This window comes from Coccinella septempunctata, chromosome 1 (genome assembly GCF_907165205.1).
Source record: "Coccinella septempunctata chromosome 1, icCocSept1.1, whole genome shotgun sequence".
Classification (NCBI taxonomy): Eukaryota; Metazoa; Arthropoda; class Insecta; order Coleoptera; family Coccinellidae; genus Coccinella; species Coccinella septempunctata.
The window spans coordinates 64,969,045-64,996,666 of record NC_058189.1 but is presented as its reverse complement, the minus strand read 5'-3'; the positions used below and the strand labels follow the sequence as shown (position 1 = coordinate 64,996,666).

The 27,622-nt window shown below is 35.7% G+C and overlaps 4 protein-coding genes across 4 annotated transcripts in view; 3 read left to right on the top strand and 1 right to left on the bottom strand.

The window, feature by feature from the left end:
• Positions 1-67: 67 nt before the first annotated feature.
• On the bottom strand, positions 68-881 carry LOC123314564 (PAXIP1-associated glutamate-rich protein 1). The gene is made up of 3 exons (XM_044899917.1): positions 610-881; positions 501-558; positions 68-441 (listed from the first exon to the last, which is right to left on the bottom strand). Exons 1-3 carry the CDS (start codon positions 755-757, stop codon positions 267-269), a joined length of 381 nt encoding a protein of 126 aa, XP_044755852.1. The 5' UTR covers positions 758-881; the 3' UTR covers positions 68-266.
• A 274-nt stretch (positions 882-1,155) lies between these two features.
• LOC123315018 (poly(A) polymerase type 3) lies at positions 1,156-7,927 on the top strand. Its single transcript, XM_044900551.1, has 9 exons — positions 1,156-1,350; positions 1,485-1,820; positions 2,027-2,149; positions 2,204-2,459; positions 3,706-3,917; positions 3,981-4,278; positions 4,471-4,880; positions 5,317-5,520; positions 6,824-7,927. Exons 2-8 carry the CDS (start codon positions 1,497-1,499, stop codon positions 5,479-5,481), a joined length of 1,788 nt encoding a protein of 595 aa, XP_044756486.1. The 5' UTR covers positions 1,156-1,350; positions 1,485-1,496; the 3' UTR covers positions 5,482-5,520; positions 6,824-7,927.
• Positions 7,928-9,500: 1,573 nt separating this feature from the next.
• On the top strand, positions 9,501-14,850 carry LOC123313996. The gene is made up of 5 exons (XM_044899110.1): positions 9,501-9,730; positions 10,054-10,502; positions 10,639-10,821; positions 11,259-11,669; positions 14,511-14,850. Exons 1-5 carry the CDS (start codon positions 9,667-9,669, stop codon positions 14,748-14,750), a joined length of 1,347 nt encoding a protein of 448 aa, XP_044755045.1. The 5' UTR covers positions 9,501-9,666; the 3' UTR covers positions 14,751-14,850.
• A 1,956-nt stretch (positions 14,851-16,806) lies between these two features.
• The window catches only part of LOC123310438, a 30,793-nt gene continuing 19,977 nt past the window's right edge, over positions 16,807-27,622 (top strand). The window contains exons 1-3 of the mRNA XM_044893909.1: positions 16,807-17,075; positions 18,335-18,680; positions 24,414-24,554. Coding sequence (XP_044749844.1) covers positions 18,388-18,680; positions 24,414-24,554 — 434 coding nt within the window. The 5' untranslated portion in view covers positions 16,807-17,075; positions 18,335-18,387. The remainder of the gene's footprint in view (positions 17,076-18,334; positions 18,681-24,413; positions 24,555-27,622) is intronic.

Genomic DNA, 27,622 nt, shown 5'->3' with positions numbered 1-27,622 from the left:
TATACCCAAAAAAACCTCATTTCGCCACCTAAGATCTATAGATTAGGTCTTAAATCAAAGTTGAAAATATGAAACTTGATAAGTTAACCTTTTATTTATGTCTTGATAGAAACGTACTCAAGTATAGAATTTTTTCTTGCCCATAAACACAATAGATCCTAGATGATCTAAAAAATTTCATAAATCACAGTACAATATGAACTATTTTGAAAGTTGAGAACTCGTCATGAAAATTAATCATTCATGTTAAAATATGGGTGTTCTAATCAGCTATTCTTGGCAGGTAATAAATTATGCCTTCTCATGTTACTCAAAACTCCATCAAGGGAAGTGGTCTTCTTTTTAGCACTTCCCTTCAGTGTTTCCTCTCCTTTGTTACGAATCTTTAATTTTGGCGTTCCCATCTCATCCATAAAGTCAAAATCTGACTTGTTCTCAATCCTATAATGATTGAAACAATGTAGAGATTACCATAAGGAAGTTTTTTTATTTATACTTACTCTACTGTTTTGTTTTCTTCGTTTTGTTCTTTTCTTTCTGGAGTGGGCATACGATAACCTGAAGATACAAATATTAGTTCAGGAAATAATTTGGCAACCAATAACGTACCAGGACTTTTCCACTGCAATTCGGGAATTTCTCCTCTTTCTATAATATTATATAGTTTTTCGATTTTCTCAGGTGAAGGTTCCCAAGAAGTCTGAACTTCTCTTAATTCATCATCTGAACAATCTATATTGAAACTTTCTTCGCTCATGTTTGAGACGAATTTTTAAATCTTTCCTTCAAGACACGAACTGTATATTCCTTTAATACCAATATCTAAAAAAACAACTTTAAAATTTTAAATTTCTGAACCTAACCTAACTCTATAATCCAAATGTAAACAAGAATCCATAGAATATCATATTCTGAATATGACATTTTTAATTTCTCAACATATGACCATTCGTTATAATTAAAAAAATTCAGCAAATTTTGGTACATTTCAAAATAGAGGATGTACCAAACCAAAAACACAATATCCATAAAATATACAACCAGTACTAGTCATATAACGCACATTATCCTTGTCTGCAAGCACAACATGAAGGAAGAAAAAGAAAAATAATCTGTGCTCAATGGCTAGATGTCTCCGCTCTATGCATTAATCTATGAGTTCAGTGCTTCGTCTGTCATCACGTCATAATGTGTCTTCCTTGAGTGAGAAACGAAACATTATTCATCTAAATAAGTAGTGTTTAATTTTTTATGTTTGTGTGTGTAGGAATTATTACCTCGTGTTTATTTTCGTGAAGATTTTTCCAATACCATAAAATATTAGTACTATTGTGAGTGTTTTTTACAGAGGTAAGTCAGATCGTATGACATTGAACAAAAGATTTTTAACGAGGATGTTTTATAAAATTTCAGGAATTTCAGTTTGAGTTAAATCGGAATTTGATATTATGGAGGAAACTAATATTTTCACTTTTCTGTTTCAGCCTAATATAACTATGTGGTCCAGTCAAAATAGCAATCAGCAAACTAAAGAAAATGAGGCAAATAAGCCATCTACTCTTGGGATGACTTCTGCCATATCTACAGCTTATCCTAAACCATCAGATGTAGTTAAAACGAAGGAATTAATTGAAGCATTGAAACCTTTTGATTTGTTTGAATCAGATCAAGAACTCAATCACAGACTAGTGATATTAGGAAAATTGAACATGTTGGTGAAGCAATGGATTAAAGATACATCTATTGCCAAAAACATACCAGAAAGTATTGCTGAAAATGTTGGAGGGAAAATATACACATTTGGAAGTTACCGACTTGGTGTAAGTTTGATGATTGATTGATATTATTCTGTACCTCAATAATGAGACTATAGGACACCCAAATTTCTGAGATCTTTAAGAAAATAATTGCAAGTTGAGCAAATTCTTTTCTCAGTTTGCAGTATCTATTTTTTGGTCTTAATTTATTATTATTATAGAATTTGTAATAGTAAATATTCCATACTAACGAGATTTGATTTTTTTAGGTACATAACAAAGGAGCAGATATAGATGCTTTATGTGTAGCTCCAAGACACATTTATAGAGAAGATTTTTTCAGCACTTTTTATGAACTACTGAAGCAACAGTCTGAAGTTACAGATCTCAGAGTAAGTTAAGTCTACATTTTAAATATTTTGATATAACATTCAATTGAATTTCAGAGTGTAGAAGAGGCCTTTGTTCCTGTGATCAAAATGAACTTTGAAGGTATAGAAATAGATATGCTCTTTGCTAGGCTTGATCTGAAGGAGATTCCCGATACCATGGATTTACAAGATGATCTTCTCCTGAGGAAATTGGACCAGAAGTGCGTGAGGAGCTTGAATGGATGTCGAGTGACAGATGAAATCCTAAGATTGGTGCCTAATATAGAGAATTTCAGGTTAACGCTGAGAACAATCAAGCTGTGGGCAAAAAGTGAGTAAAAATGATTTAATACTTTACATTCATGTTTTCATTTTATTGAGCTAAGTAATCAATTAGACATAGAGTATAGAGCAGGGGTGCCCAACCGGTCGATCGTGACTATAAACCCAGTCGATCTTGGCAGAGTTTGTAATTAATACATGGAATATTTAAAATTTTCACAATTTTATTACTGGTATATCTTTGATGGTTTCGTCAGTCTTGAGTCTCATAAAGTTGGCCACCCCTGGTATAGAGCATTAAAACCTCATTGACTTAATTCCATTTCAGTTAGTTTTCAAAGATTTTGCAAAATTTACAATGGTTCATTTAACCCTTTTCTGTTCATAAACTAAGCATTAAATTGTACCTATTTCAATCATTTTCCAAAGCTCTCTTTGAAATTTATGATGCCTTATGATCCTTTTTGCTTTTCTTCAAATTGAGAATTAAAATAGAACATCAAAACCTCATTAACTTTCAGGGTGGTTTATGATCCTTTTTGCTTTTCTTCAAATTGAAAATTAAAATCATCAAAACCTCATTAAGTTTCAGGGTGGTTTATGATCCTTTTAGCTTTTCTTCAAATTGAGATTTAAAATCATCAAAACCTCATTAAGTTTCAGGGTGGTTTATGATCCTTTTTGCTTTTCTTCAAATTGAAAATTAAAATCATCAAAACCTCATTAAGTTTCAGGGTGGTTTATGATCCTTTTAGCTTTTCTTCAAATTGAGATTTAAAATCATCAAAACCTCATTAAGTTTCAGGGTGGTTTATGATCCTTTTTGCTTTTCTTCAAATTGAGCATTGAAATAGAACATCAAAACCTCATTAAGTTTTATGGTGGATTATGACCCTTTTTTGCTTTTCTTCAAATTGAGAATTAAAATCATCAAAACCTCATTAAGTTTCAGGGTGGTTTATGATCCTTTTTGCTTTTCTTCAAATTGAGCATTGAAATAGAACATCAAAACCTCATTAAGTTTTATGGTGGATTATGACCCTTTTTGCTTTTCTTCAAATTGAGCATTGAAATAGAACATCAAAACCTCATTAAGTTTTATGGTGGATTATGAACCTTTTTTGCTTTTCTTCAAATTGAGCATTGAAATAGAGAATCCAAAAATGTAATAAAATATAGAGTAAAGACGAAATTCGTGATTTTAAATTCATATGCAGAATTTTCATGATATACCACCTTCGAATAAGTCTACCACTAAATCATTACATGAACATTCAACAATTTTAATTTTTCAGAACATGGAATTTACAGTAACGTATTAGGATATCTTGGTGGTGTTTCCTGGGCCATGTTGGTTGCTCGTACCTGTCAGCTTTATCCTAATGCAGCTCCGGCCACCCTGGTGCAGAAATTTTTTTTGGTGTTCTCCCAGTGGAAGTGGCCACAACCTGTTCTATTAAAGCAGCCCTCAAGCGTGAATCTGGGCTTTTCAGTTTGGGACCCAAGGGTTAGTATTACATTACATATTTATCTATGAACTATTTGAAGTGATTTGATATTCTTTTCGCAGGTTTATGTACAAGACAGATATCACCTGATGCCGATCATAACCCCCGCATACCCCCAACAAAATTCCACATTCAATGTTTCTGCTTCTACACGGTCAATTATGGTTGAAGAATTCAAACAAGGGTTACAAATAACCGAAGACATAATGCAGAACAAGGAAAAATGGGAGAAGCTATTCGAACCATCACAGTTTTTCCTCAAATACAGACATTTCATTGTGTTGTTGGTTAGTGCAAATACCGCTGAAGACCACCTGGAATGGTGCGGATTGGTGGAGAGCAAAGTTCGTTTGTTGATAGGTAAGTGAAACACAAAAAAGTTTGGTTTGTTGGTTTCAGTATTTATGAAAATCATTTTATTATGGTTTTTTAAGGTGCATCGGCCCTAAAATGCAGATATCTTGGTCTACTAGTTCTTTTCTGTTCTATAATTCGATTTGTATCTGGCAGTGAAAGCCTTCATCGATATAACTTGTTTTTTTTCTTCCACAGGTAATTTAGAGAGAAATCAGTACATCACATTGGCCCATATCAACCCGGAAAGCTTCAGTCTCTTGGAAGCCCAGAAACAGCAGAATCAGCATTGCATCATGTGGTTTATCGGTTTGGAATTCGCGAAATCGGAACATTTAAATCTAGATCTGACGATCGACATTCAAAACTTCATAGAAACCGTCAATAAGCACGCTCTGAATATCAATATGCTCAAAGAAGGTATGGCGCTCGAAGCGAAAAGCGTCAGAAGAAGACAGCTCACACAGTACGTGTCCATTAGTTTAATAAAGAGAGAAAGGAAAACATCGACTAACAAAGTAGAAACAAAGAAACGTCTGTCAGATACGAATACTCAAGAGGTAGAGAACAAAAAGTCTAGGTTATCAACTGAAATTCAAGGAGTTTCGGTGAGTTGAACAAATTTTACCCGTTTTCCGCAACGTAATGTTCGAAAAAAGCCTCTGGTTCCCTAGAATGAAAAGTTCCTTATATTGTAATTAGCGCCACTTCCAGAAAGGAAATTCACTAACTTGGTGAGGATTCCTTCATGAATACTAACTCGGAATTAAACTATATTGCTCGTTTGAAATTGCTAAGTCTCCTATTCAAGACTACGGGAGTACTCACACAGAATTAGGTAAGTACTCTACTGGTTTCGAGTGGAAGAGTTGACGATTCACCGAGTTAGTGAAGGATCTCAGAAATTTTCATTCTGTAAAAAATAAATACCCGATTATGAATAAGTACAAGCGTTTTATGACAGGAAAACAGTTAAATCAAACGGTTTGTACAAATTCCGATCAGAGAACGATTCTAATCAACCCTGTTTCCGTTGCACCATAGTGTGATGAAAGCTCCAACACTTCCGCGACTCTCCAATGTAACGAGGACTCGAACAGCAACTTTAGTTCAAATGAAGAAGTAAATGGGGTACCACCAAAAGCAACAACAAAAAAAACAACCACGACAGAAAAATCTCAACCGACAGAAGAAGCCGTATGTACTTGATAAAACCATCGGAGTGAAATTTGAAAAGCGGACAGAATTGTAAGTCTGCTTCTTTTTATTTTATTCTTTTTTTTTTCGTTGTCAAGAATCCATTGTTCTGCGTCTAACGAATCTTGAAGATCGAAAATTCGTTGGTCGAGCTGGAGGGGGCTAACTTGTTTTTTTTTTTCTTGCATCCCATTACCTAATTATAACGAGGACAGGCTGTCCAAATTGAAGGTCCAGTGAGGGAATCGCGGAAACTAGGAGGGCTTGAGCGAATTAGGCACTTTTCCAAGCTCTTTTTCCAGAGAAATGAAGAATGGTGAAAACCATAGTATTCTATGATTCTTGTTTTTGTGTTATTAGCAAAAACTGAGATTTTGACGATTTCAAAAACTTTTTATCTTTAAAAATGAAACTTGAACTTTTTCACGTGAAATTTTCCCCTTTTAGTTTTGGAATTGTGGAAAAAATTTTTAAATGCATACTTTTATCGAGTAAAAAGTATGCATTTAAAAAAAGGAAAATTTTATGTGAAAAAGTTCAAGTTTCATTTTCAAAGATAAAAAAGTTGTATGAACTTTTTGAAATCGTCAAAATCTCAGTTTTTGTACACAAAAACAAGAATGATATAATGCTATGGTTTTCACCATTCTCTATTTCTCTGGAAAAAGAGCTTGCAAAGGTGCCTAATTCGCTCAAGCAGTTTGTCGTCCTTGAATTGGAAAAAAAACGCAGATTTCAAAAATATTATATGTCTTCTGTTTTCCTCTGAACGTGGCAAAAATCATGAATTATTGTTAATTAATCATCTGGGGATATTTTCGTCAAGTCGGCTTTGATTTCATCGAGGGGAATAAGTTGAGCATAAAATTTGATACATTAAAAGGAGAGTATAGAATTCGAAGCATAGATATGAGTTCAAAAATGTTGGCTAACTTTGCGAATACTCGAAAAAACACTTGCAATGGAAACGAATTTTTTTAAATTCCATTTGTGCCTTTGCTTTGATTCTTTTTCAATACTTGGAAAAGTGCCAGCAATCAAAATCAAGTGATATGATAGAAAATGTATATATTATCCTGTGTTTTCAAAGTACGTTTTTTGACATAATTTGAGATTTTTTCTGTGTTTTATGCATAACATTAATGGTTTCGCCACAGAACAACAACTAAAGTGTCGAAAAATTTATGAGAACTTTTCTCTATAGGGTGCTGTGTATTTTTCTCTAGCTCTTCAAGTGTTCGATATTCCCTCTCTGGACATGGAATTAGGGACATTTGCTGAAATTCCTCTTCCAAATTCGTTGGATGCATCGGGATAAAGTCGCAAATTTCTTACTTGATCATTCGATTTTCAGATGTTTTAGGTGGCAATCAGGATATCCTAAAAAATGGCACCTAATTCACGTACGTATCTTAATTTTATTCCAGGAAGTAAATGTGGCGATGATCAAGTAGAATATTATCGCAAAAACGTGCAATGTACAACTCGATCTAGATGTGGATTTGTGAACGTGAATCAGTGTGCTGAAAAATTTTTGTACATAACTACGGCCCATCCTCTAACCCCCAAAATATTTATGTTTTGTTTTAAAAACTTTTTTATACTCTTAGTATTTCATAGAAGTTATTCGTGTCTTTTGCTTTGCGGTAATATTTTACGGGTGCACACTCAGCAATCCTCTTTGATATTCAGTTTGTTTTAAACTTTTTGTTGTTATACTATCGTTATCATTTTGTTGAAAATCCTTGTGGTTGACAATCTTTTTCATATCCAGATCTAGACAAATCGGAATAAAAGGGCCTGACTAATCAGCATTCATGCTGTGTTAATAACCGTGTTTTGAGATTAAAAAGATTCTGTTCAGATATCAAAGAAAAAAATTTGGACTAGTTGTCCAAGGAGATCGAGTTTCAGCGATTAAAAGGTACTTTCTAGTGCCTTGAAGTTTCGAGAAAATTACTGGTAGAGAAAGTTACTGATGATGAAACATCTTTGACTCCTTCCAAAACATTCATTCAATGATACCAGATGAAGTTCACTGACTCGGAGATGAGATTTCCAAGAATCGTTTGGAATAATTTGAAATTGACAAACTGAAGTGAATCAAATAGGATCTGTTTTTTGTTCACCCTAAACGTTACATGCCTCTCACTTGGGTTAGACACATTACAAGAAATTTCTAGAGATTTTATATTTATTTTGTTATTGTGTTTGTTCATCATCATAAGCCCATATTCACTCATTTTTTCTCTGAAAGGAAATTATTGATTTATTCAACTCGCTGATTAGTTCCTTTTTGTTTCATTTACACGGCGTCTCTCAAAACGGGGAAAGAAAGCTGTTAGAGGTTATTTTTTTCTGAGAAATACTAGGTTTACCATTTAGGATTATTTCACATGTAAATATTTAGATTTTTGACCTGTAATCCAAAATCTCTGAATAAATATTTTCCCCAATATGTCTGCTTTTTACTTTAAAATCCTTCAATCACCTGAATTTGTGTTAAGGATAATTACCGAAAAACCCCCTCGATATGACGTTCCACTAAGGTTCCAGGTATTGATAGTGCAAAATTTTCAATTGAATGCAAAGACTTTGATCTGATTTATTAAGTTTTCATACAATGTTTTCGCTGGGTACCTCAGAATCGTCTTATACTAGCAGGTTTTTCTGTAATTTAATCTGAGATGTTGAAATGATGAAAATTGTTCATCAAGATAATGAGTGCCTGGATTGAGTTGACTGAAGGTAAGTATGACTGAAATTATACTAAGAGAATCATAAAAGTAGTTTCTATACTATCACAAAAATGAATATTGAAACTTGTGAATTATCATCAATCTTGAGCTTTTAACAAATTAATTCGTGCTGCTACTTCAAGTTCGATATTGTCAAATTTTTATTCAATACTAGCCTCAGCGATCAGTTTTCTTGCTTTACCCAGGCAACATTCTCGAATTTTTCTTCTGTAAGAACCGTCTCAAAAGTATGAGGAAGGTTTCAAAAAAAAGTTGATAAAATCGGTTCAGCAGTTTTTAGGTGGTGCGATGACAACGAAGAACAGCGAACAGCATATACGGTGTGAGTCTTTGACTCGTACAAACATTAGATTCTTGAGGTCAAAAGAAACACTTTTTTTCTATCCCATTTTTTCCGATTCACCCCTAATCTATATATAGCCAATTTAATTTTTTATAATGAGCCCCTGGAAAACGAAATAACCTTCAGAGTAACTAGCAAAATCTGTGACACTACACATCTGTGGATCTTTTAAACAGAGTTGTATTCAGCCAAAGTACCCAATTTTCCAAATTTCATAGATACTTTATAATTTTTGAACATCCTCTTTCCAAAACGGCGCATTATACAGAAAATATGAAGAATACTGAAAGACGATGGCAAATTGGCTAGTTGAATTCAGATCGTAACACTTGTCGATATTCATATCGTCGGGTGGTATGCATCTGAATTTATCCTTATGAAGAATACTTTTATTTTACAAAACGGTCAAATATTCATTAGATAGTCCATGATGTAGGTACATAAATAAATACAGGATGTTACAAAATTTGCGACGAAAATGCATGAGCTAGGGGGGAAAACAACTAACAGTCGGGAGGGAGGCAGAATTATTTAATAAAGTTACCCCTAAGGTCGCGCTCTTTCGACTCCTACTCTGTAATCTGTGCTTTCGACAGAGGAAATCCAAAACGCGCACAGATAGCCCCAAAATCCAAAATGTTTTCTAAATTTACCCACCTCTGTTTTGTTATTTTTGGGAAAAAATTTGACGGAGATATTTATATATGGCATTGGAAATCTTGACCAAATCAAAATATTATTTGGTTGACTTTATGACTAGAATTAATTGTTGTGTGTTAAATGCAAAAACATTCTCCGAAGCATCTATTTTTAAGGTGAGCGTATACCACACGTTGACATTTTCAAAAGTTTTCCTTATTGATCCATGTTATACAACGCAAGCGTGGATATAAAGGCGACAAAATATGTAACGTTCAATTCTGAAGCTCCTGAGGCTTCCACTGTTTTACTGGTCCACTCGGATGGTCCAGTATCTCCCAATCATCCTAGAGAATCGACCAAAACACAATAATGTGAATGTAAGCAAAAAACCCAACAGCGAATAATGATGAATTTGCAAAATATAATGAAAAACGCAGGTTTGAACTGTCCAAAATGAAAACTTTATGGATTTGGGCAATATTTGGAGTTATATGTTTTGTCAGCCAGCATGTCGGAGGTAAGATTTTTTTATAGAGGAAAAATGCAAATATTGATGTATTCGTAAAAATTTTTTGAACGTGAAAAATAATAACACTAATGGTAAACACCTGCTGAAAAACGTAGAGTTGCAAAAATATAACAAATTTTTTTTACTCTTCAAAGAAGCTCAACAAAGCATAAAATTCGTTTGTTCCTGTTCTCTTGACAAGTAAAAAAATTGCGATGTATCAAAACAAATTTCGAAATCTGAGCTTTTTCAATAAGAATGACCTAAGTAAAGAAATGTGTGTTTATCACTAGATGGATTGGATAAACACTTCACTAAAAACCCATTTTTAGGGACTTCCAACTCGACCAAAAAGAGATCTTCTGGCGAATATTACCAAATAAACTACGCCGATTACGAAATTTTCAATAACAACAGTCTGGATGTGGAATTCTCTTCGGACTCCTTGATAATTCCCATTCCTGATGACGCAACAGAAAGGGATTCTGCTGAAACGTCGGACAAGGCCGAGGAAACTGTCGATGGAGATCTGAAAGAGCACGATTTCATAGATAACCTGATGTATATTTACTATGGGTCTGGAAATAAGGTTGGCCGCAGACCTTTCGCGTCAGAAATCATCATTGTGGGTTCTGTACTCAGTACCGTCGCTCAGATCTCGACCATTCTGTTGATTTTGGTGAAGAAAGACATCCATACCAAAAAGGACCTGAAGGAGCTGTTCCTGCATCTGATGTTCTCATTTGGTGTCACGAACGTAGCCTTCATACTAGGAATTTTCGTAAGTAAATCATCGAAAAACTGAGTTAGCTACATCTTTGACCTCCTGAAGATGCTACTGTGCATGCGAAACACGTGTCGGTGGTAGGATAAATTGGTATTCGGAAATAGTACGAATACTTTCGTTTTCTCTTCAGGAAACCAAGTACTACGTCGAGTGCCTCCTAGTAGCCCTGCTACTGACGTACTTCCACATGATGTCGTCAGTATGGATATTCATCTATTGCTTCCATATTTTCAAAGTTTTCTGCAGGAAGGAGCCCCCTAAGAGAAAATATTATTTCATATGTGGCTATGGACTACCTATGTTGTTTTCCTTGGTAAGTTTTCCTTAAACGAATAATGACTGATGGGAACTCCCAAATTGTACTCCAATCAAGCTTTTTGATCTGCGTACAAGGCAGGCAAAATTTGATGGGACTGAATGGCAGATGGCAGCTCTGTTATACGTTATTAAAGTTAGGGAAAATGGATATGGCACATTATCTATCTCGATTATCCAAAGATGTATGCTGCCCAACACCACATCCCTCTATCTTTTTTGTTTTCAAGTTATAAATGCAAATTTATACAGAATTCAGTAGCGTAGTCAAATCCATTCTGGTCACAATATTGGATTTTCCAAAATAAGTTTTTGTTTAGAGATTTTAATGATTTTCTTCATGACAACAACCTTTATGCTCTATCTTCACTACCAATATTTGGTTGCACCAACAGGCAAGCCATAAAAAAAATGAACGACCTTCCTGATCCGCAGGTATCTTTCTTGCTGGCCCCCCAGAGCTACGAAACCCGCAAATACTGCTTCATGTCTGTCCAAAGAGGCATGATAATAAACTACATGGTCCCAGTCTTCTGCTTGATGATTCTCACGGCCGTGTACTGCATCAAGGGTATCGGCATATTCAACATGGAGCTGAACACCCTGCAGGCCAACAGCAACCTGGACTCACTCACCCTGTACAACACCCAGATGGAGGTGGTGATGGGGAAGAAGTGCTCCAACGTAGACGCTGTGAATTTACGCGCCTCCAAGTCCTGCCTGAGGAGACTGTGCGCCATGCAGACGATGTACGACATCGTTTGGTTCTTCCTGGTGTTGGCCCTCGAGAATGTGAGAGAGGGCAGTTCGATGGCAGTCGTGTATGCCTTCACCAGCTGCTGTTTGGTGAGTAATTCTTCATTGAGGGGATATATTCTTATCTCGCGAGAGAAATTTATATAAATCGCACGATCTTGATGGGCTATTTACCTCACTCACACGGGAGATAAACAAACCTTCAAATGGTTTAAGCTAAATGTGCATATCCAGGGTGAGTCAATCAGTACTACGAGGATGTATTGATATCTAGTTAGCCTAGACCAGTTCCATGCATAAAAAATATATTGCGTTACCATAGCAACGAACAATAACTCATTAGAAGTGTCAGTGTGAAGTTTGAGGTCAAAAAAATAAACCAGGTTAAGAGGTAAGCAGATTTACGAAGATATGCTTAATACCCTTGGTGATCAATGTCCTTCGTATGCGACCGTGAAAAATTGGACTGCAAGCTTCGAAAGTGGTAAATTTTCCATTGAAGATGATGACCGATCGGGAAGGCCAGTTTCTGTGTCAGTCCCCGAAAATATCGATGCAGGTCATGACATGATTTTATCAGACCGTCGAATTGGGCTAAAACGGATATCTGAAGCACTGAATATTTCAGACGAACGCGTTCATCATATAGTTCATTTCAATTTGGACATGAGAAAAATTGCTGAAAAATGGATACTCGAATGTTTGAATGTTGACCAAAAGCGTGTAAGGGTAGAAGCATCGCGTTCGATCTGTGCTCGATTTGAAAACGATGTAGACTTCTGAAACCGAAATTGTTATAGAGTTATTGAGACTTTGGTACATTTCTACGATCCAGAAACAAAGCAACAATCGATGGAATGGCGACACTCTGGTTCTCCAAGGCCTAAGAAGTTTCGTGTGCAAAAAACTGCTGGAAAAGTTCTTGCTTCAGTTTTTTGGGATTGCCATGGAGTAATCATGATTGATTTTTTTTTGGATAAGGGTAGAACAATAACCGGAGATTACCATTCGACATTAGTAAACACTCTACGGGAAAAATTAAAGAAAAAAGACGCGGAAAGCTATCCAAAGGTGTTTTGTTTATGCAAGACAACACCCCTGCCACACAGATTTCATGTTGCCATGCAAAAAATTCGTGATTTAGGGTTTGAATTACTAGAGCACCCGCCTTATTCACCAGATTTGGCTCTTTCCTCAACTGAACTTAACTAAACTATAAGTTTAAAAGGTCGTAAATTTTCTTCCATCGAGGAGGTAATAAAAGCTGTGGAGGTCTGGTTTGCAGAGCGAGAAGAAACATTTTTTTTGAAAGGTCTAGAGACGTTGCAGGTTCGCTGTAATAAATGTATCCAATTAAGAGGAGAATATTTTGAGTAATAAAATATTTTGACATTGAAATTTTGTTTGGTTCTATATTAGGCTTAGAATTTTTCATATATCCTCGTATATCGATCGACAACTAGGATTATAATTCAATTTCATTTTTGTAACTTAGTACTTTGTTTACATGGAACTCCTTTACCTCCATGTTTGTTTACATAAAGAAAGGGAAAAACCTTTTTGGTATTCAATAAGAGTTTTCATGAACTCAAGAAGCTCTTGCAAGTAAATGCTCTGGGCCAATGTATTAAATCACAGCCGTCTAGATTAGATTTATTTCAATGTGGTTATTGTATCCAATAATTTTTCGCTCAGGATTGATTCGAATCTCTCTTGATACGTGGACACCCGGTATATCGACAATTACCACGATTTTCAAAGATGTTCTTGCACATCCTGTGAGCAAAGCCCTCAAATCTGAAAATCCAAGTTTTAACTGTGGATATGCAGGCAACTATTTGTCTAAATTAGTATACCATTATCGTGGTCATTTTCTATAATGCTTATATTATGAAAGCACGAAGAACGCGGCGATGATAGCGGATACGTTGTTTTTAGCATCATGGAATTTCATGATGATGCGCTATAATTGGCCCATACACTAGACCGATCGTTTTTACAATGGGTATTTGTCATGAAATTTTGTAATATTTCATCATGGAGGGACTTTTCTCTTATGCATCTCGGAGGGTGTGTAAAACATGCGACAAAACCCTTTAAGTATAAAGGGTTACTTTTTTAGAATATTTATCACGTTCAGATCTACGGGTACGGTGATACAGTACAATCGCGTTAATATGAACACAAAAAATTCCGGCTTGTTCATATTACAGGAACTGTTCATATTTCTGAAGATCAAGAAAAATAATTTTTTTACAGGTTCTTTAGGTTTTTTTCTTACTGAGTACAAAAATATCGATGATAATTATACATAAAAAGTCTACTGAAAAAGAAAAACCATCATATATTCAAAAAATAATAAATTAAAGTTAATTATAATGACTTATCCTTTGTGGAGAAAAATGATGTTATTTTAGACTGAGTCTTCTTCGCGAAAAATTTCGATAAAACCACTTTTTCATGTGTGTTTTTCAGAGTAATTATCTCAATCAAACTAAAGATAAATCGTGAAAACAAATTCATTCCTTGGAATAAAATAGACAAGTTACAACAAGTTTATACTAGTGAGATTCTACTTTGTTCATATTACAGAGTAGTCCATACAAAAAAATTTGTGTTCATATTACGGAGTGGTTCATATGATCGCGTGTTCATATTAACGCGATTGTACTGTATTTCTGAGAAATACTCTTCGAGAACTTAGAAACTACTGCACCGATTTTGATTGAATTTTTCATGTTGACAGCTCAGGATCATACTCAAGACTAAATTTCATCTCAAATATGTGCGGGTTTAATTAAGTTTCATTCAGAAATCAAAAAAGCCTGGGAGTGATTTGAATTTTACTGACAGTGGCAACTATGACGTGTCTTAAATATGCCAATAAACCATTCTTGTCATTTCCCTATTATCATATCTCTTCTCTTTCAGAATTGGTATATTTTCGCCAAACTTAAGGTATTCTTCCCAAATGCAAACAAGCCGAAGCTGAAGGAAGTCACATCGGACGGTATCCCAAAGCAATGCAACGGTGTCGAAAATATAGATTTGAGCCCAGTAACTTCGGAAAGCAACAAACAAGGATCATCGGACAGCGTTCCCCTGCTTATAGAGAGCACCGAATTGAAAATTTTGCACCATAACCCCAATATCAGTACTATTAGTAGTTAAATTAAAAATTTTATATCTACGAAGATTCGTTGCCAAATGTTAGAGTTGACAGAAGGAAGGTAAAAAATGGAAAGGTTGTGAAATAAAATAGTTTGTCTAATATGGTTGTTTTATTTTTATACGAGTAGTGTTTACAGAATGTTTGTGGCTTGGAAAATAGATATAGGTATGTATCTATGTTCCAAGGTTTGTAGAAAATTTGGTGTGTTTTCGCCTTTATGGTTCGTAGATCAAATAATGTGATTGATGAACATAGACATAGAGACTGTCTCTATGTCTATGCTGATGAATAACCATAATGCTCAAGGAAACGCATAGATTATGATGAATTTCTGCATTGATGGGGGATGAAATAATGATTCCTTCGTTCCTAGGAACAAGTGCGGAGTAAACTTAGTTTTCCTTCGGATGTGAAAGTGAACCACTTTTTATGTGATTGTACCAACGAATTTTTCAGCGATGAGTGTATAAATTTCTTATCGTAATACATTCCTTCCACGCACTGCTAAAGGGATATCCATCTGACCGATTTAAAACCGACAGGACTTTTTCTCACTCTGTATTCATTCGTGATTTCCCACACTCTACGTGCTTCGCATCGAAATTTTTTAATAAGCCGCCCGTTCAAGCGACGAGGCGAATACATTTTCGCATCGTAATCAATGACTTGCCTTCTTCTCGCGACGGAACTACAGTCTGTGATTTCACAGGGGCGTATCGACTAAAGTGCATAAGAATGATCAGAGAGTATCACCGATCACCCCCAAAATTCTCACCTAATGCATAGAAATACCAAACGTCAGATACGGGGGTGACAATATTCTATGCTTACACGTGGTGCCTAGTTCTGTGGTTTTATTTCAGATACTAAAGAAACCATAGACTAAAAAAGCTTCAATAAGTCTGTGATTTAAACTGATACTCTATGACTCTATGAATATGAGAAATATCCATAGATTTCAAATTTCAGCCACTTTCGAGCCAGAATTGAGGCTTAAATAAAAAAAGGATGGTAGTGGTAAAGTGATGTGTTTAAAATTTCGCTATACTATATATGCAGCTTTTCTCAGTTCCATTTCTGAACGCTGTATGAGTTGAACACAATACTTGGCGCAATTTGATAGTAAATTATCAGATACACTCTATTAATTACTGCTTTCTTGCTGCTAGAGCTGGGCTAATCACTTTAATTGCAGTTATTACATCATGAGAATAATGGGAAGAACAGAAATGGTTCAGTAAATTGTCCATAGAAGGTTCATGCTTCATCTTACGTTCATTGTCTTACATTATACGCCTTCGAACGTATAGACACACTGAATTAACAGTTCAAAGAGAAATACTTTCTGCAAGGTTTCCTTCTTATTTGTCAGAATAAGTTCAAGAGGAAAATGGTTCTTCATTCACAGCTGATATTCATAATAAGATGATTTCAATATTTATCTATATGAAGCCATCAGAGAATGGTGAATAGGATCATTCATGTTTCCTGGCAATTTCAGCATAGATGCGTAGTTTTCAAATGTTATGGCGTTACAAGAATCCACAGAAATCTTTTTGAGATGCGGCCGATACTTAGTGAAATTCTATGATTGAATTTAAATACGAATTTGAAAGATTTTCATTACGAGCAGTTCCATGAGATTTTAAGGTGGTATTCCTCTATAATTGGGGCTCTAAGAATCACCCTTTTACTCTCTTTTTGCCTCAAAAATGTGGATTCGATCTAGTCTAGCGAAAGAATAATTGTTTTGATTTTTTTTTAGATTGGAGGTCTCACTAGCTTCATCCGCACAAAGTTGTAGTAGGTTGTAAGTATTTTTCGATTATTTTCCTCTGAAAGATGTTTCGAGCCATACAGATCTATTTTTCAAATCTCATTTAATTTTTTGCCCGGAGTGTTGCAGATCGGTAATTGGTACAATTTCAAATTCTACACAATCTTCCGGCAATTTCTGTACCAACCGGAGGCATGGAGATACCTCCTTTCGGATAGAACGTCCGCGTACGTAGACGGACGCGCATGCGTCCTTCCCGCACAAGGAAGTAAAATCCATTCTGAAAACAAATTCACCGTGGAAGTGAACTTGTACGCCGCGTGCATTCAATCGGGAATTCATAATACGATTTTCACCGGATCGCGACGCCAGGGATCGTCCGAAGTACGCGTAGCGGATGCCGCTTGAGACCGTCGATTGATCAGCAGTCAAATTCCAGGTTGTCAGTTTCTGTTCTGTGAATTTATCTCGGACTTGAACTTGGCCGTTCGTACCTACGTAGTTGCAGAGTGCATAATGACGGTGATATGGACATAACTGCATCCAGGTAAATGCGGAAATATCAGAAAAACCACATATCTAACCATTCTTTCAGCGGTTGCGATAGGAAAATGTGCGGAGTACACAGATTTCCAATTCAAAAAATCATAGATAACCTTCGAATTCGCCGATTTAAAAATGCATACGTATCGCTTATTGTTTTTCTATGAATTGTTAAATTTTAACGTAGCGTTTTTACGATAAGTCGTTAAACGGTAGAGCTGGATTTACGTCGAAATTGGCTATTTTGCTCATTCATTTCGCGAATTGGATACGTAAACATCTCAGCTGTCATGTGCCGGTGCCCGCTGTGTTTATTTTTAAACGCGGGGATAGCGCGGCGCTATGATTGATCAATAAGTTTGCGGATGTACAGACAGTGCACATTGGGGAGATTTGATACATTGTATGCTGTGTACGGGGTGCAACCGAAAATATGTCAACTGCAGAAATATACTAATACTTGGGGTTTTACTTTAGTTATTAAGCCTCCAAAACAACTAGAAGAGCTATTATTTGGTTTGAGTTGAAATTATTATGGTATAATAGACAGTCCATTGAAGAATTATTGAAAGGGGCCTGGAAGTCCAATAGATCTACAAAAATTTCTATAGTTTCAATCACAGAACTAAAATTAGGAAAGTAAGTTAAGAAATACTGTCTATGATTTCTCATAGACATAGAGAGTCTATGAGAAATACATACTCAAATTAATCTGCCTACAATATTGATACAATTATTTTTTCTACCCATTGAGTCGTATGCATAAAGAAAAGTATTTGCTTTTACTATAATACTATCTTTGTCAGTTCCTTATAAAATGTATAATTTCTTTTCAATAAACTGAAGTGAAAGCATTTACTACTTCTTTATGCATATGACCCATTAAGAGATTTATTCAATTAAAAATCAAATTTAAACAACAGTATGAAATTGAAAATATCCTTGGTCAGTGCATAGAGTTATATTCAATTGGCGTATGGGCATAGATATACTAACCTTGTAAATAAATTCTATGTGTATGGGTCAGTGCTCAGTGCTTATTCTCCGCAACTCAAAATTTTACTTTATGTGCATAAACATAGAGACTATGTCTATGTTTATGGTCTATTACCAACTTAAATTCGATTTTCCACAGCCACCGATCGAAATATCAGTAATTCTTTAATGGAATACTATAAAAATATAGAATTTTTTCTTGCTGAACATAGTCTTATGTTCTTTATATTATCTTCTGTACATAATCCTGTGATTTTTTTATTGCAGCCGCCTGGCTTGGTGAGGATGTAGCGCGATGCGAAAAAACGGCAAATCAAGCCATGCTCTCCTACATGTTACCGGCGGTAGAAGAGAAACCATTGGCTGAATTAGACGGCATCGATGAAGAAGAGGGTGCGGGCAAGTTCGAACGGGCCCTCATCAATGAAGGAACGGACGCTAGAAAGGGAGACGCTTCGGGCTTGGGTTCTATCGGCAAAGACACGAGCATCAACAGTTTCCTGAGCGACGCCACAACAGCCACCGTCAGTCATAGTTCTATGACTAATACAAGTCTGAGCGATAAGGGGAAGCCAAAATTCATTAATGGGGGAAGACCGCAACCCTTGAAGAGGTAAGGGATTGACACATCACAGTGGAAAACCATAGAATTTGCTGGTTTTCCACTGTTCTCTCTGGCTTTGCTCTGTCAAAATATACATAGAAATGATAACGACACCGTCGACACATTGAACTACGAACTATGGTTCGTTACTTCTCAATTCTTGGGCTAGATCCATACACTTTTATATACACACATACAGGGAGACGAGTTTTCATGGACTTAGGTTCGAAAATGTCACTTTATGAAGCTAGAACCCCTTGTGGGACAACTTAAATAATTAAAAATTCAGGGAATGATGTTTATATTTTCACGCTTTTCTTTATGTAAATCAGCAAAAATGCACAGTTAATGATATTCAGCTCCAGTTTTACTATCTATTTTGAAGAAACTCAGGAATATAATATTCCTGGTTCGATTACATGGTATCTTATTTGAATATAACGGTCATCAACGGCATACCTCTGAGTCAATCGAGCACGGTTTAGAATAATTGAGTAATTCCACCGATAACTCAAAATTACATCGTCATGATTTGACTGATAACATCAAACACGAAACGAGGTCATCTACAAATGTTGTAGTGAAATGAAAAAAGAATTTCTTATGAAAAAAATGGCTTTTAGTACTTTTCTCTGTACCGTCAGATCAATACTATGATATAATTTTCTGTGGGAGAAGAGAAAGAAGCCCATCTTCTATGTAACATGAGTAACCAAAAATAGAATTTTCCCAAACTCTTCAAAAGCTGCTGTTATGTAATACCAGCAACCACTTTCGATATGTTATGTGGAAGGAGAGAAAGTTGACGCGATGTATGAAGTCGTTCACATCTGAAATGTCCATTAGTGAACCAGGTATTATTTCAAGGCGATAGGAGTGCTGGGACAACTTTCAATATTGGGCATGAAAGGTTGTGTCTTGCTATACCGGGAGTAACCATTAAATTTAATGTATGACCCTTGATCGAATCAGCACGTGGAAACTTAGAATGCACCTAGAATCTTTGGTTGAAGAGAAAATTATTGGGATTGATCATCATTGCGTTAAACTCCTGAACTCCAGAAATAATATACTTCCATAGTACAGTATTATGCGGAGTGAAAAAGATTTTGGAGGAATTCGAATTTTTTTTTTTTTGATTTCTTGAAAAATTTATTCTGGGCACGCTGCAGTTCGCGATTTCGAAATTCTGAGCCATGGTGCTTATCTAGAGCGTGACGGAGTTTATTGATTTTGGTTGAAATCGATTCAGCCGTTTTTGAGTTTTTTGCAATTTTCCGGAGTTTCGGGTCCTTTTAAAATATTTTTGCTGGTCAGGTATAGGGATTTTCAGAAGTAATTTCATTTCAGGTTATGAAAAAGGAAATGTTGCAGCCACATCCTATGCAGGGCGTGTGTTTTACTTCTATACATATATTTTAACAGTAGATTCTTGAGGTCAAAAGAAACACTTTTTTTCCTAAGCATTTTTTCCGATTCTGTCTAGACAAAAATACGAGGATGTATTGATATCTAGTTAGCCTAGACCAGTTTCATGCATAAAAAAATATTACCATAGCAACGAACAATAACTCATCAGAAGTGTCAGTGTGAAGTTTGAGGTCAAAAAAGTACACCAGAGTTACGCAATACATATCCACCGAAATTGTGAAAATCGAAAAATTGGAGTATCGAGCCATCATCAAGTACCTGTATTTAAAAGGGTTAAGAGGTGAGCCGATTTACGAAGATATATTTATACCCTTGGTGATCAATGTCCTTCGTATGCGACCGTGAAAAATTGGACTGCAAGCTTCAAAAGAGGTAAATTTTCCAATGAAGATGATGACCGATCGGTAAGGCCAGTTTCTGTGACAGTTCCCGAAAATATCGATGCAGTTCATGACATGATTTTATAAGACCGTCGAATTGGGCTAAAACGGATATCTGAAGCACTGAATATTTCATACGAACGCGTTCATCATATCGTTCACGTCAATTTGGACATGAGAAAAATTGCTGCAAAATGGATCCCCAAATGTTTGAATGTTGACCGAAAGTGTGCTAGGGTAGAAGCATCGCGTTCGATCTGAGCTCGATTTGAAAACGATGTAGACTTCTTAATCCGAATTGTTACTATGGATGAGACTTGAGTACATTTCTACGATCCAGAAACAAACAACAATAGATGGAATAGCGACACTCTGGTTCTCCAAGACCTAAGAGAAATTTCGTGTCCAAAAATCTGCTGGAAAAGTTATTGCTTTAGTTTTTTGGGATTGCCATGGAATAATCATGATTGATTTTTTGTATAAGGATAGAACAATAACCGGAGATTACTATTCGGCATTACTGACCACTCTTCGGTAAAAAATTAAAGAGAAAAGACGCGAAAAAGCTATCCAATGGCGTTCTGTTTTGCAGAACAACGCCCCTGCAAACAAATCTCATGTTGTAATGCAAAAAATTCGTGATTTAGGGTTTGAATTACATCACCCTTATTCCTCCTACGAGCCTCCTACGATTCTTCGTTTTCGAGTTATTAGCAAAAAATTTTCGAGTTCGAAAAGTTGTCATAACTTTTTTGTCTTTGAAGTTACAGATCTGAAACTTGAACCTTTTCAGGCACTTTTATCCGTAGAATTTACTGACGAAAGATTTTTTCCAATTCATCTATAACAAAGACCCTGTACAAATCAAAGACTCACCCTCTATGAAAGTGGTAATTTGAATGATGCAAACTCGACATTTCTTCAGCAGATGATCAGATAGGTGGATTTTTTTATTTAGATTTTTGGTTTTTTAAAAAGATGATGGACTCGTGAAGCGCCGAGATTCTGGCGCTTGTAAATCCCCTGAGTCGATGCCATTGTATACCGATCTTTTGATCCACTAGATCTACTTTTAATCTCGCTCTTAGGATTAACCAAGAACCTCGCAAAACTGCCGCTGTAAGCGTAGCTATCCTATTTAAACATTCTATCCTGTTCACGTTTGCTTTCAGACATTTTTATGCGCTACTTACCGTCAAAAGAAATAGGTCATATTCGAAGGCCTCAGAGTGCATGAAAAAAATCACGAACGGTGTGTTAAGCCCTCGGTTCAAACACATTAACCGCGTGCCATCAGTCTGAAAGCCCCCCATCAAACATTCATCGATCAGGGGCCGTCGAAAAGGAAACCCAACAAATACGCAACATCATTTCCATTCAGGTCCAAATTGCCTCCATGTTTGGATTCCATTTCCTGGCCAGCCCCCTAGACATCTTCCGTTCCCCGTAACGGGAAAGAGCAGAAAGCGCACCACGTATAGAAGAGACAGAAGAACCACTTCGCCTCGCTTCGCTAATGAACGTTTTCCAAAAGCCTATGCGGATATTTCCGAATTACCGCTTTCGTTCAACTCGTCGTGTCACGTGTGTCGCGTACGCGTTGACAATTTGAAAAAGATTTTTAACAGGTGGATGGAATATTGTACACGTAGTTAATATTAATTGTCCGGTATGTTGTTGCGTCATGAATTCAGCTAATAATGGACCGTGTTTCTATTTGGGGCTGTCGATGATTTCGCTTTCGTTACTTCTATGAAATACACTAAGGCCCGGTACTTTCACGTGCGAATAAATTTATTCGATAGATAAGTCTTATTCTTAGGATAAGTAAAAATGCAGTCTTTTCACTTTCAGATAGTGTTATTCATCGAATAAATCTGTCATTGAAACTCGTTAATAGGATTTTATTTGTCATAGATCGAATGAAGGTACGTCATTTTTTAGATTCTGGATATATGGTTATTCTTTGTGTGATTTTCACGAAATATTTGCTTTCTAGTTGGAATGATGACAATTTCTACAATGCGGTGTCTTATTTTACATTAATCAGTGAAAATTAGTATACCGTGTTTTCATAGAATTGTTATTCCTCAAATAACTTCATCTGAAAGCACCGAAATAAGGTATCCTCCAGCATAGACATAGAGACTATATGAGAGTCTATATGTCTATGTCCTTCAGATAGGAAATTATTTGACAGATACTTATTGACAGTGAATAAAATTTATTCGGTGAAAAGTACCGGGCCTTAGTGACAACAGAACACTTGGTTTTAATGAATTTATTAGTTATAGAGGATGGTCCAGATCGTAACCAAGAAATTTTAATCACGTATTCTACATCAAAAATAAGCACTAGTTCGTCATATGAGCATATGTCGAGAAATGTTTCCTCTCCAAGATACGGGGTGTTAAAATTGTAGAAAAAAAAATGTTTTTCATTAATAACTTTCACACTGCTCGAAATATTTTTATGAAATTTGAGACATAGGTTTTGAGCGACAAGGAGCACTTTTTGCATAATATCATTTCTTTTCTATTCTACCAGTGGCGTCCGTACTGCAGCGAGACTGAATATTTTCAGAAAAAAATGATACGCCACTGGTTTTTCCGACTATTTAAATCCTTATTTAATTTGGAGCAAATTCGGTCTCTTGAGTTTTTGCCGTTTCCGGTAAAAAAAAATAAAACACATTCTCATGCATGAAGAAATCGCCAAAATTTGATATAGCAATAAAAAGCTTTCTACGGTCTTATCGTTATTATGTACCTACCATATCAAATTTTGGCGATTTTTTCATGCATGAGAATGTGTTTTATTTTTTCAACGGGAAATGATGCCTCGTACAGCAAAAAGTCAAAAGAACGAATTTGCTCCAAATTAAATAAGGATTTAAATAATAATTTTAATTGTCGGAAAAACCAGTGGCGTATCATTTTTTTTCTGAAAATATTCAGTCCCGCTGTAGTACGGACGCCACTGGTAAAATAGAAAAGAAAAGATATTATGCAAAAAAAAACGGATAGTTAACGCAGAGGTGTAGATTTGATTCCAGTTCCAGTAAAATTTCTAATAGAATTTTATTGATGTGAGTACTGTTGAACCAAACAAAGCAACAGTACTCTTCAGTAGAAAATACTAAAACCAAAGCTGTCATACGTGTGATGGCATCAGATTTTGAATTAGAGGCTTGGCAGTCTTTCTAAAGACCGAATGGAACACCTATGACGTCACATTTCTGTTGTACCAATATACTTGACCAGACGTTCCATCCCATCGGCTGCGAATAAAAAGAGATGAATGTACGCCACCCTGTACCGACAAACAGGAGTGCTATTCATCTGATTCTTGTTACTCTGTCCCATTGAAATCATAAAGGTAGAATAACAAAACAGGCTTCATGATCGGCTTTTCAATAGCATTCAATACGCAGTCATTACTGGTTTGAATTAGATTATTTTTCAACCTTTGTTATCCGATGTCATCGAGAGGGCCTTTCATTGATTTCTATCTGGGTCTTGGAATATCATAAGTTGTAGAAATGATCGTAGGTACCTCAATTTACTCTTTTAGCGACACAGAATGAAATTATTCAGAATCTGACGATAAAGATTTGTGAAAATATTGCATTTTGTACTTGGGTGTCCCAAGGTACAAAAGTGAATTTTACGATGTTTGAGAAGAATAATTGGGTTATTGTTGTTTTCCTATCGTAAATACCGAATATCTCTCTTTTCAACGCTTTTATCTGCCTTTAACGCCTAGGTGATATTCGATTCTCATTCCATTGCAGATACGGTGGATATTTTTGCCACTAAAATTCTTGAAATTGCTCATTACAATTCCATTCCGCATTAGACCTTGAAGATCGCCTAATACTCCACATTCAACAACTAAATGGCGTTTTACCGTTGCTTTTTTTCAATTGCAGGGTTTCTTTCGGTAGTTCCCATGGATCCATGGTTGAGACATTGATATTTGAAAGTCCCGTCCAAGAAGAAACAGAACCGATAAACAATAAGCCTAACGGAGACTGCACGTTGCCTTTTCAAGAAGATCAGGACCAAACAGAGTGAGTAAATTTTAGTTTTGTACGTGCATCGTTCGAAATGTTCATCGAGTAGAAATACAGGGCGAGCCTTCGACTTTTACAAATCTTTTAACAGTAGATTCTTGAGGTCATATACAGGCTGTTGAAAAACCATAAAAAAAGTTGTTTTTAGTTCTATCTCAAGAACGGTTTTATCAAATGAAATGAATTTCGGGATATAGTTTTTCATTTATTTGATTAATCTTTTTCGAACACAAGATATTACCCACGTCTTCCAATTTTCTCATCATGACCATTACTTACCATAAAAATAATACAAATTCAAAGAACCCAACTCTTGAAACTAAGTTGGACGATCTAATGAATACTTGAACGTTTTGTAAAATGAGAGCATTCTTCATACTTTCTCCGCCGTTTTCCAGTACCTAATTTGATGTTCAAAAAAAAAAATCAGTGAAGTCTGAAAAATTGGGTAAGATATGGCTGCAGAACCTGAAATGAAATTTTCCATAACTGAATTTGTGAGAGCTAACTTGAAATTCCGAAAAATTTTGAAAAACTCAAAAACAGCTGAATAGATTCTGAATGATTTCTGACTGAAATTCGGAAAATTAGGTACTTTGGCTGAATGCAACTTTGTTTAAAAGTTCCACAGATGTGTAGTGTAATAGATTTAGCTGGTTTTTCTGAAGGGAAGTTTGTTTCTGCAGGGGTAGCACAGCTCATTATGAAAACTTAAAATGGCCATATCTTTTTATTTAAATTCACCCTGTGTAATGAACTGTAAAAAAAATGGGCTCTTCAATTCTTTTTTGGAGCTATGAGTTTCCTCATTTTTCATTCTTGGTTGTTTTCTATGGTTCATCCATCATCTCTAGGCAGCTTTGATTCATCTTGGGAAATCATAAATAGGTAAGATGGATGAACTCGGTCAAAAATATCAATCTCAACGGTTTCTTTGTTTGCAGGATCTTGATGTGATCGTATGCTTAAAATATCAATAATTAGGTTGTTTGACCTCGTTTTTACAATTCATCGCGCTAATGTGCTTCATACAAAAATAAGCCCGTTGTCCTCTTTGTGAAGTATCAATTTTAGAACGTTGCTATAGTCCATTCAAGAATGATTGACATCCCAGTAGGTCTTGAAGGTTCAGACGCAGCTTAATACCACAAAAGAGCTTCAATTATTTCTGTAATTTCAATCACAGAACTGGAATATATAAATATAACCTAGACAAAATTTGGAAAGAGGAAATATTCAAATTCAGGGCATATTGATCGGCTTTCAGAATTGATACAATATTGTTTCCAATTTGTACGAATAAATTAAGGACATAAACAGCAGTACAAAATTCAAATTATCGTCGGTCAGAGGCTCGGAGCATAGATTCACATACAATAGTTCATTGTTCATTCACAATACCAACCTAAATTCCGCAACACAAAATCTTATGGGCTATTACCAACTTAAATTCGATTTTCCATAGCCAACCGAGATGTCAATCATTCCTGAATGGATTAAATATAGATTGTTGATTGACAGGGTGACCACAGATTACAGAAACTTGTTTCTGTGACGTTTTGCCTCCCCAACACTGCATTCCCCAAAATATTGTGCTATGTGAACAGGTTGATTGATGCACACAAAATTACTGAACAGTTCCTATCGAAAATAAAAATCAATAAAAACGAATTGATGCAAGTCATTGAATTAGACCGGCATCCCTTTGATTTCGATGAGTCCATTTCAGCATCGTATCGGACGCTCTCGAAAACGTAGAGGTTTATTTTCTCGCCCGGTAATTGCTCTATTTGCGAACGGACCGTCTGAATCGATAAAAATACGAAAATAAGCGCCAAGGTCGGGTAAACGAAGAAATTCGTAGATTTGATTATAGATGTTCGTATGCATGACCCACATGTTCCTCGGGAATAATATACGTACGAAATTATACGTATTTATTTTTGGAAAAGGGAACAGCGGCGGCTATGATGGGTCTGTTCTGCATCTCGTGACGTGGGTAAACAGCATTTGCCTCTTCCAGAATGCTAACACTACTGATCCCTCATTCTTAATGGGGGGAATCCATCAGGAAATTATGAATTTCGAAATCTCTGGGAATAAATAGTTTTAATTTCTCCTTTGGCTCTAGATTATAAAAGAATTGTACTGTAGTCAAGCTGTTGAATGATCTCCACTGTGTAGCATTTTGGCTGGATGAAACATTGAAACTATACTCCATTCACATTCATTTTAGCAGTCGGTTGGCCATGAAATAATTTTCTCAAGTTTTTGTAACTAGAACGGAGTAAGGTTGGCACTCATGAAATGTCGGTAATGTCATAACGCCGTTGCCAAAACTTATATCAATTAATATTACGAAAATGCCAAAGCCAAAAGTGATTGAAAAAAGAGACAGGGTTTCAGGAAGTGCTATTTAGAATTCAGGTTCGCTCATTCAAATAGTTATACCCTGATATTCTTAAATCCACAATACGTCAGACGGTAGAGAACATATTCAATGTAAGAGAATTTATATAATGTTTCATCTGAATCTAAACGACTTATATGTCAGCTGAATATTTCCACAATCAGAAAGATTGTGAATGAAGAGGATGACAAAGAATTTCCTTCTATTGGGAGACCCAAAAAAGTGGTGGCATTTGAGAATTTTATGTTTGAGTGAATTTGCGTAAAGTTTACTACAGGATTTTCGATGAATGTCATCGTAGAATAAGTTCCCGAAAATTAATTTTTCTCTTTTTCATTTGACTTGTCCTTAGGTACATTGTAAATATCTTGAGGTACCAATAAATACCTATTTATACGTATTCAAACTTTAGCCAAAGAAGATAACGAACATTATCTCTCCTAAAGCTAGTACATATTATGATATTATACTGATCTCTTGCATTTTCCATGCAAATAACTGGATTTGGTATGCCTTCAATCAGTTTGTATAAACTTCAATTATGTTCGTCACATATTTTCCGAAGAGATTCGACATTGTGATAAAATACGTAATAACAGAAACTTTTACGTAGAACGGGCAACATAGCGTTGATTTAAAACCCAAAAATGTTTTG